This window comes from Asterias rubens, chromosome 2 (assembly GCF_902459465.1).
Source record: "Asterias rubens chromosome 2, eAstRub1.3, whole genome shotgun sequence".
Classification (NCBI taxonomy): domain Eukaryota; kingdom Metazoa; phylum Echinodermata; class Asteroidea; order Forcipulatida; family Asteriidae; genus Asterias; species Asterias rubens.
In genome coordinates, this window is record NC_047063.1 from 5,342,908 (window position 1) to 5,357,871 (window position 14,964).

Consider the following 14,964-nt stretch of genomic DNA (forward strand, 5'->3'; position numbering starts at 1 on the left):
CGAGAAGTAAACCATGTGAATTAGCCATGTAGAAATTGAATAGTTGTTATACATGTTCACTTTGTGAAAACTGATGGTTCCGGTCTATTTAGGCACTGGACACCTTCGGTAATATACTGTCAACGACTAGTATTCTCACTTGGTGTATCCCAACATGGGCATAAATTAACAACTCTGTGCACATTTGGACTAAATTGGTCAACGAAGTTGCAAGAGAATAATAAAGAAAAAAATATGATTATTGTTATAAGGATTTCGGCAAACACTCGATCAGATGCTATAGATTTCAAATAGGATACAAAGTAACGCCTTCATGAATCATTACAAGTCACGTTCCATAAACATTGACGTCACACAGACGTCACTACGAAACGGACTTTTTTAAAACTGAACCAGAATTATTACCAGCAAATTACAAATACGAGCAACGAATTTATTGAATTATACAAGGATTTTCAATGCGAGGAAAAAAACCGTGATGTCCAACTATTCGCGTAACCGAGAACGTATTTTAATTTAAAATAATATTTGATGGTGCCGTTGTGTAGGAAGTTTATTTAAGTTGCCTGACGAGAAACAAAAATGTCCGAATGGGTTCCAACAATCTGTTTTTGTTTTTAAAAACTGTGACTCCACATTGGAAAGACAATAATTTTCTTAACAAAGTGGTAAGGGTAAAACTCAACGTTTGGATATTTATGCCATGAAATAAAAGGACTGGATTTCGAAATTTTCAGCCTGTGTCCACAATGTATTGACCACTCGCAGCCGGTATGAGTATCCGAATTTATCCAAAAAATATCTGGGTTAAATATTTCCAATTAATGACAAACGAACGAAACCTTCGGTCTATCTGACTCAGGCTGATCATTTACCACATTTCATTGTGAAACTAAAATGATTCATATTACTCGGTATGCAGCGACGTGCAGTTTGACACATTGTACCTTAAACCCGAACACAAAAACAAACCCAATAAAGGTAAAGCACGGTTCATACTTCCGGCAAATACTTCATGCAAAGGGAATTTCCTTGCGTCACAACATGAAGCGCGTACCGATTATTGCGTCACCAAAATTCGCCTTGCAGTCGTCTGGCGCCATTTTGAAATTAGGGAACCAGTATTCTCTGAATGCCACTGGACTCTGGGAACACGTCTGAAACGGAGGCAGGGTGACAAAGAACAAATCAACCGGAAATAATACGATGACAAAATCGCGCTACTTGCTATGCAATACCGCAAAACTTATACAAGTTAAACCATAGAGTAAGTAAACCTATGATGGAATTTATTGTGATGCAGCCATATTTTGTTATCCCCTTTATCAGTGTGACCAAAGCGAGGTCTGAATGCTAAACCATCACTGATATCACATTCAGCAGATATTGTGATTAAAACTGTTGCAGCTTGATCAATGCACCAAATTCGTACGCCCAACTGATTACCATAGTATTCAAAATGGCTGACCTGCCAACAGTTGGAAAGAAATCTAAAGTTTAGTTTAGCTTAATTAGGACTACCCAAGGCTAAAAGTAACAACTCCGAGAATGAGAGAAGTTTATACAATTTTCTCAAAAACTACTTCAGAGGGAGACGTTTCTCCCAAAAAATGTTTTATGCTGTCAACATCTCTTCGTTGCTCGTTTACCAAGTATAATAATTTATGATTATATACAAATTGAGTAATTACCAAGAAGGTGTCTAGTGCCTTTAAGAAAAAATTTAGTGAGAAATTACCTCTTCTCAAAAAAATACGCAACTTCAGAGTTAGTCGTTTCTCCCAATGTGTTATACTATCAACAGCTCTTCATTGCTCGTTTACCAAGTATAAGATTTTGTAGTGGAGTAATTACCAAACGTGTCCAGTGCCTTTAATGAACAGAGTGTTGATGAGGGGAGGTGCAGGAACACATGATGCTCACACTGTATGATGGAGTCAGTCACGATGTGGCCTTAATCAGCACCAAGCAATATGACATGTGTTTCCGGCACTCAAGGACAGAGGGGAAGAGAGAGCACCTGCTCGGGGGCTGAGATGCCTCAATCACGGTACTATAGATGAAGGCAACTCATTAGTGTACACAATGTAATCAGTAAGAGAGGTGTGGGAAAGGGTGGTCCAGGGTTGAGAAATTGATGTGTTTTTCTCTTCTTCCTTTTCTGGAGGAAAAAAACCCTACATCATTTTGATTGTAATAAATAAACTTAAAGAGAAGCTTTGCGTTTGGTAAAAAGAATTCCGATATCAAACGTTTGGTTAGTATCCTACATCAGCTTTGGACAGTATAAAACGTGTTGTTATATTTAAAAAGATGTCAGTTTTCATGCCCCCGAATTTAAATCTGAGAAGCGCTGCTACTAGAGTAAAGCTTCTCATTTATTGTGTACATTGTATTTCCATAACTATTATTCGCACTGGATTTCCGCGACAACTCATAAACGCGGTCCCCTTTTGAAACGAAATCTTGACATGCTAGTTTCATTGGAGCATCTAAATTTATGTATAAGATTAATCAAATTGTTCCAAAAACCAAACGACGCTTTGCCTTTAACAGCAAACTGAAAAGCGACGACTCGAGCTTATAGTTAGAGACCAACACTGAAGTCGTAGACAAGAAACGTTTACTTAGAATCCATTAGGGTCAAATGAGGAGCGGTTTTTCAAATGTGTTTTCCACATTTAACCTTTTGGTTTGGGTAATAGACAAGTTGCTATTGTATAATATGCGAGCGTAGCGTAAGCTAAATCAGCAGTGATTGCCACAAATCTCATTGACCCCAGTTCCATCACTTCACTTTTCTTCAAACGCCCCTTTTTTTCCCAGAGTTTCTAATGGAACTATTTATCTGGGTAAATCGTAATATGTAGTATATGTAACAAGTGCGCTTTGAGACTATGGTTGTGCCCAAAATGGCGGCTTAAGCTACGGCTACGGCTAGGTTCCCGCGTCATCGTGCGTTGAGGTATGGGACGTCCTTAGCAACGCCCTTAGCAACAGCCGTAGCCGTAGCTGTATCCGCTAATTCGGAAACGGCCTGAAACTAAACCATGCGTGGAGGAACCACTTCGCCCAAATCGTCTTGTCAATATTGTCAATAATATGGGTAATTGGACAACTGACCTCAGGCCTAATTGCCAATCATACATGGCAACTTTCATTGTTTATCAACAACAGTATACCTTTGTAATGAGTAAACCTGATTGAGCCAGATACTATTGTAAAAACCTTGAGCTTTTGTAATTCGTTTAGGCGATCGACGCAATGACGTCACGAACTGCCCCCGTGCACGCATCTGCGATTCCCGGATTTGGTTGTCACTGCGTTGTGTAGATGAGTCGGTATAGATCCCTGACGCGCGTAGCTGTAATTAATTGTAAAACCAAAATGCACCTGCCGCCATCGTTTATAAAATTGGGTTCTTCGTCATGTCAAATTGATAACCCTTAATGTGTACACGACATTTGGTTTGGTTAACAAAAACGCACGCCCAAATGCGGCCACTGTGTTGTGAGGTCGACAATGCCACAAAGATCGAAATGCGATGTGTTGAACGCTATTTCCGGAATGTGTGACGGATATAAGAGAGCATCCAATCATGGAGGTAGAATTAAACATCCAATGTCGTCGATTTTGGGCCACTGTAGAATCCGATTGCAAAGAGGCCTTTTGTAAGGGGGTTGTTACCGCAAAATTTGCATAAGTTGCCCTATTAAGTTCCATGGGTAACTTGGACACCAAAGATATCTCCATTTTAACGCACACAAGCTTGTATACGCCTAGCCTGTAACTGCGGACCTCCTAATGTCCCTATTTTGTTTATACTTGTTTGCAACAGCTCCCATTGGTTTTGTACACGTTTTCCAATCGCGGACCTTTCCCGAACTGTTGACTCTATTGTCTTATTTTGTTATAGGGCCCGGTTTGAATGTGAACACCTACACACAACAACCAAGCACGAGGTATCCTCACCGCCATCAAGCTTTATCTCTCAATGACCTTGCATACTCATGGGTTTCGTTGAAATCGTTTAATTGAATTCACTTTAATTGAATCGCATGTTGAGTAAACCTTAATTGCGGAACTGGACACAAATAATATTAAGTTGGGACACTGTAAACATAACACATTATACAGCCGCATAGTACTTTATCAAGGTTATATATACCCAATGCGGCTAGTTTAGGGAAAGATCAGTTTTTGGGGGATTGTGTTTTGAATAAAGAGAAAAATGTAACAGTGTGTGTTATTCCGCTTCGGGAAATACCCTCCCATTGCATAATACTGTTTCCGGGTTATGTGGGTTGGCCAAAGGATAATTCCTTCCGATACCTATGGACTGGTTACCTCCATTTTGTACACATGGTGGTCACTAACAACAACCATGCAAACCGGAAACTTGGTTGGAGGTCGTTGGACCATAAACTTCCCGTAGTAACCAATTCTAAATTTTTAAATCTTCAAGAATATTCGAGAATTTATTTTAAAGTCTCTCAGTCGCTTGAGTAGCCAATCAAGTACATTTTTTAACAACTTAACTTCAGATTTCTTTTCATCTTGTTGGCAAGTCAGCCGTTCTGAGAAAGACTTCATCAGGCCTGAAAAGCCCTTTTGGGGAAATTGAAAGCACACAAATATTGGTGCAACAATATTTTTATGTTGGGATACACCAAGTGAGAAGACATGGTGTTCATTGCATTTAAGCATAACACCGGCAACTGGTGAATTCTAAATTAAGGGAATCAATGTGTGGTGAAGAGGTTTTCAACTAGTGGTTTAATCCCAACGAGGCCTGGTTCTTGATAATTTTACCGAGACGAAGTCGAGGTAAATTATCAAGAACCAGGCCTCGGCGGGTTAAAACCACTAGTTGAAAACTGATTCAACACACTTTGATTCCCATTTATAAATACCTTTTTGGTTAAAAGGCGTAATAAAGTAAGAAACTCTGTAAAACTTATCTGTGTCCGAGTGCTTGATGAGCTCTGTATGTTTCCACCTCCATGGTATGTTCAGTATACGTGTTGAATATACATGTACGATGTCCGTACGCGTGTGTTTTCCGGTTCCGTTCGTGCGCATGCGCGTATAGTCTTGGTGCATATTCGCTGGTTTTCCTTTCACACACACAGCGCGGCCAAATCACCGAGAGCGCCTGCATCGCCCGTAACAAGAAACGTCTTGCATCAAGACTAGCGCGGACAACCGGTTATAAACACTGGTCATTATCAACGGTTTAAACACCCCCACGTGACGCACTCTCCACCAATAGGAATAGCGAAACTGTCTGGGTTATTTATGAATAAACGTTTATCAATCAGGAGTTTTGCTTAGGAGAATTTGTATACCGTATGTCTACTGGTTGTTTGTGTACAAAGTTCGCGATAAAGGTACAATAAGACGGTGTGGAAGACGGTCATACACCAAGGCCCAAGACGGTGTGGAAAACGGCCATACACCAAGGCCCAATTTCATGGCTCTGCTTACCGTAAGCAAAGAATCGGCGCTTGCGGAAGCAGTAAATAACATCAATTGTATTTTTAAGTTTAGCGGGAAATGCTGCGTATGCTGGGGGCTTTCCTCATGATATTTACAAGGTTTGTGGACTGAAACTTAACAGATAAGACCCCCAAAACACGGATTGGTATATACTCGGGATTCACAACATTTCTCACACATTTACTATTATTGACAGTTTTTGATGGATTATTCATTTTTTTTTATTTTGATAACAAAACCTTCTAACTAGCAAACAGCTGCCAAATTGATTATTACATTCAACTAAACGTGTAACAATTTGTTCATCGGGGGGGGGGGGGGGTAAACGTATTGCATTTAAAAATATATATAGTTAATATATTAAATTAAATTACAATCAAACAAATCTACATCAGACAAGTTATCTTCAGGAAAGTTACAATAAAACAATGCTTACATTTCCTAAAGAAGCATTTTTAACGAAGAAATGTTTAGAACCAGATTACAGTAACATCCCGGGAGTAAATAAATTATATTTCAAACGGGAATAAATCAAAACATTAATAAAATCATATAATCCCGATGTACACATAATGCCTATATTATGAACCTTTCTAGGAGGAGCTTGTGGGCCTAAAGTGAACTTTAAACGGTTAAACTTTAAAGACTTCCAACAGCGCTATACTTCAACTTTCTTACCCATCGACTGTTTGCCACTCACTTTATGTCACACGAGACAATTTACAGGCAACCAGGTCCAGGCAATCTCCATGAAAAATATCCATTTACATTTAATGTTGGAAAATAAGACACTGTCAGACAAATGAATATTACTGTGCACGCCAAAGTACTCCTGTAGCATGCACTGTTGTAAGTTGCCTTTAAAAGTTGCCTCGTGTGACAAGACCTAAACGTTTACTTAAACGGTTTAACTTAAAAGATAACCTTTCCCCCAACGCTATAGGCGACTTCAACTCTCTTACCCAGACTATTTGCCAAATCTCTACATGAAAACCAAAAAGACAGTTTTTAATTAAAAGCACATGTATTGTCAAAAGATGGGTCTTCTTGTTTCCCCCGGAACCAACAGGTCATGACTTCCGTTCGTCGAGCGAGTCCCGATGGGCCGGATACAGCCGCGGCCGGCTAGTAGCAGGGGCGTCCCGGCCCCCCCCCCCCCCCCCCCCCCCCCTCCATTCAAGGACGGAGAGCGAGTGACACGGTTTGAAAAGCCAGGTTGCAGAAGTCACGATTCGTTCCTCCCAGGTTCTTTTTCCATGAAAGGACTCGATTTAGTGTAGCTCCAAGTCTTTGTTCATGTTGTCATCTGTATTAATTGGCTATCAATCAAGCTATGTTCCATCAGTGAAGCTCATTTTTGTCTTTCACAAAGACGGCACCGTATATATATGCAACAGAAATTTAATTATGTTTTGGCAGTGTGATTTTTAACTTCATTAAACCTGGAAGCTAACTTTCTCCAGAAGACGAAAGGGGAATACTGATCGAAATGTCGAGTTGAAACCTATACGGTTCTTTTCAGAACCAGCCCTACTCAATTAGAGTTATCATGACATTGTGATAAACCGATTAACCTTAATAATTTGGATTGTATAAAACAAAATATACTTGAATGTTGCTTGAAGATAATTTGCAACTTTAAAAAAAGTATGAAACGAGTAATTTGGAGTACTTTGGAATTTTATTTGTAACAATATTTAAACGACAAACAAACCAAAGCCAAATAGCAATAGAAATAATTGGTAACACATCACCGTGTTGAAATATTTGATGACGCATGCTATAAAGGCATCTTCGTTCATCTAGCTTTTGGTCCCTTTTTGTTGTGCCAAGAACTCGCTCGCTATAATAAACTTTTGCAGATCATTTAATTTTCACCGTGAGGTCCAGGACGCTGGGGCGGTATCTGTTGGCGGTTTTGCCACCCTACGCTATCCTGTTGGCGCTGAATCATATCCAGATTGGCGAAATACTGCCTCAGGATCTCAGTGCGCTCAGCCCTCAGGAGGATCGGTGCGTTGTCCGGGCAGCTACGAGCGGGCTCGTCCTGGTAGTGTCCATGGGGTCTGAATGCCGCTGTCACCGGCCGGTGGCGATGGTACTGACCGGGCGGTTTCATGACCTCCTCATCACCATGCATCGTATCCACAGCCGCCGGTCCGTTTCTCCTGTTGTTGATGAACGAGTCTTCGTCAATCTGTCTACCGTGATTCGTCGCTCCTTTCAGGTTGTCGTAAGCCGCTCTGAGCTGGTTCAGCTGCCCCATGGTCTCGTTGTACTGCATTTGGAGCTGGGAGTAGGTCTGTCCCCACTGTTGCATGGCGGTCTCGTGGTACACCTCCCACCGGCTGTTAGCGTGATACTCGGCAGCCTGTATCTGCATCACCAACACCTCTTGCTCGGAGTTCCTCTGCAGAGCAGAGTCCTCCTGATCGCTTCTTAAGGTAGCGATCTCTTGCCGGAGTTTCTCGAGCTCGGCATCGTACTGCTTTGTACGGAGATCCTCGTCACAGTGTGGTTTCTTGGTGTGTGGTAACGTCTTGGCCTTTTCTCTGCATTCCTCAAGAGATACCTTGTACCAAATGAAAGTAAATAGACAATAAAATATATATTCAAATACCACAACAAAACAAATGCAAGTTAATTTAATTATGGTTTCCTATGTCCTCTCGCGACCATACAAAAAAAAACTACAAAACTATTTCAAACTCACATGATTATTGACTCAGTAGGCTATGCAACACGTGCTTCTCTGCAGTTTGTCAGTTTTCAATACCATTTTTTGGTTCACGGATAAAAACGCAAGAAGCAAGTTTAAGACGACCTTACCAACGAGCCGTCCACATCAGAGACGTGGCTGATGTTGTGACGTTCTAGTGCATCACCCAGGCAGTCAATGTACAGCTCGATTCTTGCACCCCATTCCTTCAGTAAAGAGGACTCTCCTTGCACTTCCTAGTATAAATAGTATACACGGATATAACGATCGTTATGAATGTAGGAAGAAACTTAAATAGTATAGTAAACTTGCGGGTACAACTATGTGTAAATCTCTGTTGTGCGAGTGTTGGTTCTGAGAAGAACCGGTTTGGTCTCCCAAATGAATTTGGATAAGGGCCTTGTCACACGAGGCAACTTTTTACATGCAACTTGGAGGCAACCAACTGCAGTGCACGCTACAGTACCACCTTTGAAGTAGCACATTTTGATTAGGTAATCTTTCGAACGTTGTCTTAACGATCAACAATAAGAAATGTGTCAGTATTTAATGTGAATGGATAAGTTTCATGAAGATTTCATGGAAGAGGTTGCTTGTACATTTACCTCGTGTGACATGGCCTTACGCTAGAGGAAGAATAACAAAATCCTGCTCAGTCTTAGTATGAACTATAAAGGCTGCTTAAAAGTGAAAGTGCGCGCGGGAATGCTATCATTGGCTGAGAGCCTACCACGTTGTTTGTCATCAAAGATGGTGGCCAGTGACGTCATGTGCAATCCATCTACATTGCCGATTAATGGTGTGATAGTAAACATATTTCTGCTATAAAAATGAAGAGTTTTTTAATGTTGAGGGCTGCACTACAACACTACGAAATTGGACCAGCTGATGTGTGAAGCAAACGTTTAAGAGCCATTTTCAAAAATGAATATTTATGTGAGGAGATCTGCGTTGATGTGTATTCATAATCTTTATTGTCTACAACATCTCTCCCTAAAACCATCTCTCCCTAAAACCATCTCTCCCTATATGCATATGCATAGAGAAGTAAAACAAAACTGAAAATGACCGTCCCCCATTTTTTTCAAGTGACCGCGTCTTGTGTCGTTTTTCTTAGCGAGAAAATTAACACGAAGGTCATAAATCTAAAGGTCGTGTCACACGAGGCAATTTACATGCAACCAGTTCAAGGCAATATCCAAGACGAAATTCATCCACAGTTGAATGGTCAAATATTTTCCATTGGAATGCGAGACACTTAATATTTGAAAATTACCCATGTGCTACCAAAGTGCTCCTATAGCATGCACTGCAGTTGGTAACCTCAAAGGTTGTCAGCTGTACAACTTGCCTCTTGGAGGAAATTTACAGGTATAGTTCGTGGCAAGATAATCTCCAAGAAGAGTAATGCAATTCGAATGTTCACATAACTTATCATTGATGAGATCGCAAGAAAATGTTTGAAGAAATTACTCATGTGTTACCAAAGTGGTCACTATGCAGCATGCACTAATATTGGTTGCCTTTAAAGGGACAGGTTGCCTTGAATCGGTCGAATTGGGTTCATGAAAAGCGTTTGAAACCATTTGTTATGAAATGTATATGGTTAGAAAGATGTTTTCAAAGTAGAATATAATGATCCACACAAATATGCCTCGAAATTGGGTGGTTTTCTTATACTTTGCGAACTAACACGGTCGGCCATTTTATGGAGTCCAAAACTCGACTCCACAAAATGGCGTGCCGTGACGTGTAAGGAAAACCATGCAATTTCGATGCATGTTTGTGTGGACCATTATATTCTACCATTATAATCTTTCTAACCATATCGATGTTATAACAAACGGTTTCAAAGGCTCTTCATGGACCAACTCGACCGATCCAAGGCAACGTGTCCCTTTGAGGTTGCCTGTAAAAACTTGCCCCGTGTGACAAGGCCCTATAATATGAGTTCCTATTTCAGCGAATGTTTCCTTTTATTAACATGAGAGCGTCATCAATTATTACCACTAGTCTTAATTTAGTCTCGTCTGGAGTTAGTTGTTTATAATTTCCAGAAGACTGATGGGGAAATGATTTGGAAGTCTCGGCGAAGACCGATGGGGAAATGATTTGGAAGTCTCGGCGATGATTAACGAAGATGTCTCCACAGTCGTCTTGGACTTAGGAGTGAGAGTAATTTAAAACCGTGCATTGATGAGCATGTTTCTTTCTTTGACGGTCCGGATTTATTAGAAACCTGCACTGTTTCATTCATGATTTATGAATGGTTGATGATTAGAGAAGTATAGGCCTATACATGACGCACTGCATTTTTAGCCAATTCTTGTTTGGCTATGTTTTTGGTTTTTTTAATTGTCGTCCCTTCCTCCTTTTGTATGGTGTTTTGTTGTGGGTGATGCTTTTGCAATAATCAGAATTTGCTTTTGTTTCAATTTTTTCTAATGTGTGACTTTAAAATGTTTGAGTGCAATCTCCTTAATATATAATTATATTTTTATCGTTGGTAGGGGTTTAGTTTTACACGATGACAGTTTTTGTTTTAACCTCGACAGCCCCCGTCCAACTTGTAATCATTAGGTATGTCTAAAGATTTAAATTAAATAAATAACTAAATAAATAACTAAATAAATAAATACAATTTTACCAAGGGTTTAAACGAAGGTTGTATCAAGGAAATATTATAAGAACATGTGCAACTTGTGTTGTAATCATTATGTAATCAATATAGTCTAAAGATATAATTTAAAAAATAAAAATAAATAAAATAGAAAATAAATTGTTCCAGGACACAATGAACACAAAAAGCCCTTCAGTTTACCTCTAACTTGAGCTGCAAGTAGTCCACCTTCTCCTTCAACGCCTCAGTATCTTCACCTCCATTGTCGACTGTATTCGTTGAGACGGATCGACGTGAGCCACCCGGACCTTCCCCAGGGCCAAGCGGTTGCAAATCATCGCCTTCTTCGCACATTATTAATATTTGCAGCGTAATATCACAATAACAATTAACTTGCTTTATCTTTTAGAGAAAAAGTCTTTCGTATTTTACAAGTTTCGCTCTAATGTTTTCCATGTTTTTCCTTCACGCACGCATTACCAATGTCTAAACGGCGCACATAGAACTCGGAAGACCACGTGGTACATAACAAAGCGCGCACCTACACAGCTTGCATGACGCGCGGGGAAAAACAAGCACCGAGTTCATACTGTGTGCAAAAACAACATGGAGGAATTTATAATAGGTGCGTTCGTTTAGCTTCCCTGGGTCGACCCCGGTGTGTGGCGTTTTTTTTTTGCCAGGACGAACGTGGGTTATTTTCGAACACACGATCGTCCTGAAAAAAAAAACACCACACACCGGGGTCGACCCAGGGAAGCTAAACGAACGCACCCTATAGGTTTTCCAAATACATCAAATTCAAACTATGCCCTGTCACATCCCTTATCGACCAAACTTGTAGAACAAAATTGAGATTGCACCCATACGTAAACCTGTTTAATTTATTCACAAGATAATTCCAAAATTACACCCTACATCATGTACACTGCTAGCATCCTCAATCTTTGAGCATGCTTTGAAGAACGGTTTGGCGTCTCCAATCCAAACTTGTCCATACTCAATAGTACAGCATTTTCGATATCAGAATCACTGAACGTTCAAAATCGACTAAATTACTCCAACCTCGCGCAGTCTCGCTCAATCTTTAAGTAAAAATTAGCAAACGATTAAAGGATTTTGGATTTTTTAACACAAAGCAAAATTTCCACACATTTACATTAAACTTACACCGTTTGAAGATAATGATATTTAGAAGGCTTCCCTTAAAATCATACTTGCTGAGGTGCTGTAGCTTTTGAGAAATGAGTAAACAATGTTACGAAAATTCGTTTTACATGCTAAAATAATTTTCGTATCCCGAGACCTAAATTATGTTCGCGACTTATTTGCTAACAGTGTCTCTCAAACTCAAACTCATCTTTTCCCGTAACCATATAACTACGAAGTGAAATGATTCTCAAAATGCTTCAAACTACCGAAAGATGATGTTATTATTATTATTACTGGTTTATTGTATTAAAAAAAAAAAAACGAAAAAAGAAAGAAAACGAAAAAAGAAAACGAAAAAAAAAAACATGTTTGTCGCAGTCCAAAGACTGAATAAAAATACAGATTGTGGGCCTACCTCTAATAATGTTTTTTAAAATTTACATTCTTTACCAAATGTATACATCCCCTTTAAGTTCAGAGGTTAACAGCTATATAACAGGAATCTGTAGGAATTGCAAACTCGAGACGGTAAAATCACTCACTCGTGTACAGTGACAAAACAATTCATTAAATCAGACCTCTAAGCCACTTGGCCCAAGTGCCACTTTATCAATTTAAAAACTGTGTCCAGGGTTATCCTATAGATATTATCAATAAATCAATTTGAAAAATAGTTATTTTAATTATTTTTAATCCGTTCACTGTGCGTTTAAAGGCCCAAGCCCCCACCCCCCCCCCAAAAAAAAAAAGAAAAAAAAGAAAAAAGAAAAAATAATAATAATAATAATAATAAAAAAATAATAATAACAAATAAAACAAAAATAACATAATCTTATAATCTTGGATGTCCATCATTTATGTTCTCGTTATTAAATTCCAGTGTTCATAAAAGAACAATTAAATAAACAGTCATATGGGATTTGCAGCATTGCAGAGGTATCAAATATGTTTTTGTTTTAATGCAGTAACACGAAGTGTGTGTCTACTTGTCAGGTAGAGTTTATTCTGTCAGAGAATTGCCTTGCTATATATAAATAAACACTTCCATGTTTCGTCCTTGAATTCGCTTCACAAGAATAAACAAATAAGGCAGTTCACTCTCCACTTCTTTTCAAAATTCACTTTCAAAGAGGCATTTGGAAAACTGCCAAAATATTTCTGATTGAAAAACGTGGGATCTTTGCCAAGTTCAAAATTTGACCGGTAAGGAGCATGTTGTTGTGACAGGAAGCGTGCCGTGGTACACCTCGAATTATCGGCCGGAAGATACTTCTCCGGTCCGGTCAATGCGAGAGGGAATCCGGCAGTAATGCAAGGTTGATTAGGGCATTCTACATCCATGATTAGGGGTCTTTGTGATTACCAAACAAAATCGAGAACAGTCGAGAGGAAACATCAAGGATACATTTTCGTCAATAGAGGGATAAATGGGAAAATTAATTTAAAGGATTAATATTATAATTAAAGGCAAATTAGTACCTTTGGTTTCATGAAACGTTTGGTTGTTAATGTTAGTATGCCTATCATTTGTAGGCAAGGGCGGTTTAATTCCAATAGAGTAGACACTAGGCCTATTAAAAAAAGAAAACAACAGCAACAACAACCGCATATCTTCTTATATGTTTACAGCAATCATGGTAATCTACATTGTATTACTTTGTGTAAATTATGTAGATTCAGTATCCTTATTTAATCGGGTACATGAAATTATTTATTGAATTAAAAAAATTGAAATTGCTATAGTGACTTTGTGTTCAACAAAGGAGACGTATATTCTTGTTAAATAGAAATCAATTGAAGAGGGGAATCAATGTGTGGTGAAGAGGTTTTCAACTAGTGGTTTAATCCCAACGAGGCCTGGTTCTTGATAATTTTACCGAGACTGAGGTAAATTATATTATCAAGAACCAGGCCTCGGTGGGTTTAAACCACTAGTTGAAAACCGATTCAACACACTTTGATTCCCATTCATAAATACCTTTTCGGTCAAAAAACGTCAACACTTTTTGGTCAAAGAGTAAAATAAATGCCAAAATTTTAATTGTTCAATAAAGTAAGAAACTCTGTAAAACTTATCCGTTTCCGAGTGCTTGAACTCTGTATGTCTCCACCTCCATGGTATGTTCCGTTCAGTAGTACATGTTACATGCATATGTACCACGTCCGTACGCGTGTGTTTTCCGGTTCCGTTCGTGCGCATGCGCGTACAGTCTTGGTGCATATTCGCTGGTTTTCCTTTCACACATAGCGTGACCAACTCACCGACATCGCCTGCATCACCCGTAACCAGAAACGTCTTGCACCAAGACTAGCGCGGAGCCTCCGCTCACAATCGGTTACAAACACAAGTCATTATCAACGGTTTAAACACCCCCACGTGACGCGCTCTTCACCAATAGGAATAGCGAAACTGTCTGAGTTATTTATGAATGAACAATTACAGAGTTCAAGTTCATCTCTACCCAACTTCAATTACTCTCCTTAATTGAACCACGAGGGCGTAAAACTCACCATGACTGATAGTACTTCATCAAAATATGAAAAAGGGAACCCAGAATTTTTTTTTCTAATTTTAGGGAACCTTTTGCCAGTGATCTAAGTGTTCATTTGTTTGGCTAAGCTGGATTGGCTTTGTTTAAAGGTTAAGTACACACAAGCACCTTTGGTCGTTTAAAACGTTCGATTGCTTGTAACCATAATAATGTCAATGTAGAAATAGGCCTATACAATAATACTAACCAGACAAAAAGTCGCTCCAAAAAGTAGAAGCATTTTTTAGATATCGCTGAAAATCTGGGGCGCTATTCCCAAGCTGGGAGAATGATCCATAATTGGATCACACAATCTGAGATACGTTTCATGCGGTAATGTTTCTCAGATTGAAATGTTTAAGAATCCCTCTCTCTAAAACAACATTCTATTGAAGAGAATTGTTTCCTAAAGACAGTGGAAACTATTGGTTATTGTCAAAGAC

The 14,964-nt window shown here is 39.2% G+C and overlaps 1 protein-coding gene across 1 annotated transcript; it reads right to left on the reverse strand.

Annotated features, from left to right (window-relative positions):
• Window positions 1–7,320: 7,320 nt before the first annotated feature.
• Window positions 7,321–11,192, reverse strand: LOC117307438. Its single transcript, XM_033792189.1, has 3 exons — window positions 11,040–11,192; window positions 8,329–8,454; window positions 7,321–8,071 (listed from the first exon to the last, which is right to left on the reverse strand). The coding sequence occupies exons 1-3, from the start codon at window positions 11,190–11,192 to the stop codon at window positions 7,367–7,369; spliced, it is 984 nt and encodes a 327-aa protein (XP_033648080.1). The 3' UTR covers window positions 7,321–7,366.
• Between the last annotated feature and the right edge of the window lie 3,772 nt (window positions 11,193–14,964).

Excerpts from the sequence above, each read along its gene's own strand:
- LOC117307438 (XM_033792189.1), bottom strand. The coding sequence starts at position 11,192 with ATGTGCGAAGAAGGCGATGATTTGCAACCGCTTGGCCCTGGGGAAGGT. Across the intron at positions 8,455-11,039 it reads ACTTGCAGCTCAAGTTAGAG|GAAGTGCAAGGAGAGTCCTC; the intron begins GTAAACTGAAGG and ends TATTTATACTAG. Across the intron at positions 8,072-8,328 it reads CTGATGTGGACGGCTCGTTG|GTATCTCTTGAGGAATGCAG; the intron begins GTAAGGTCGTCT and ends ATTTGGTACAAG.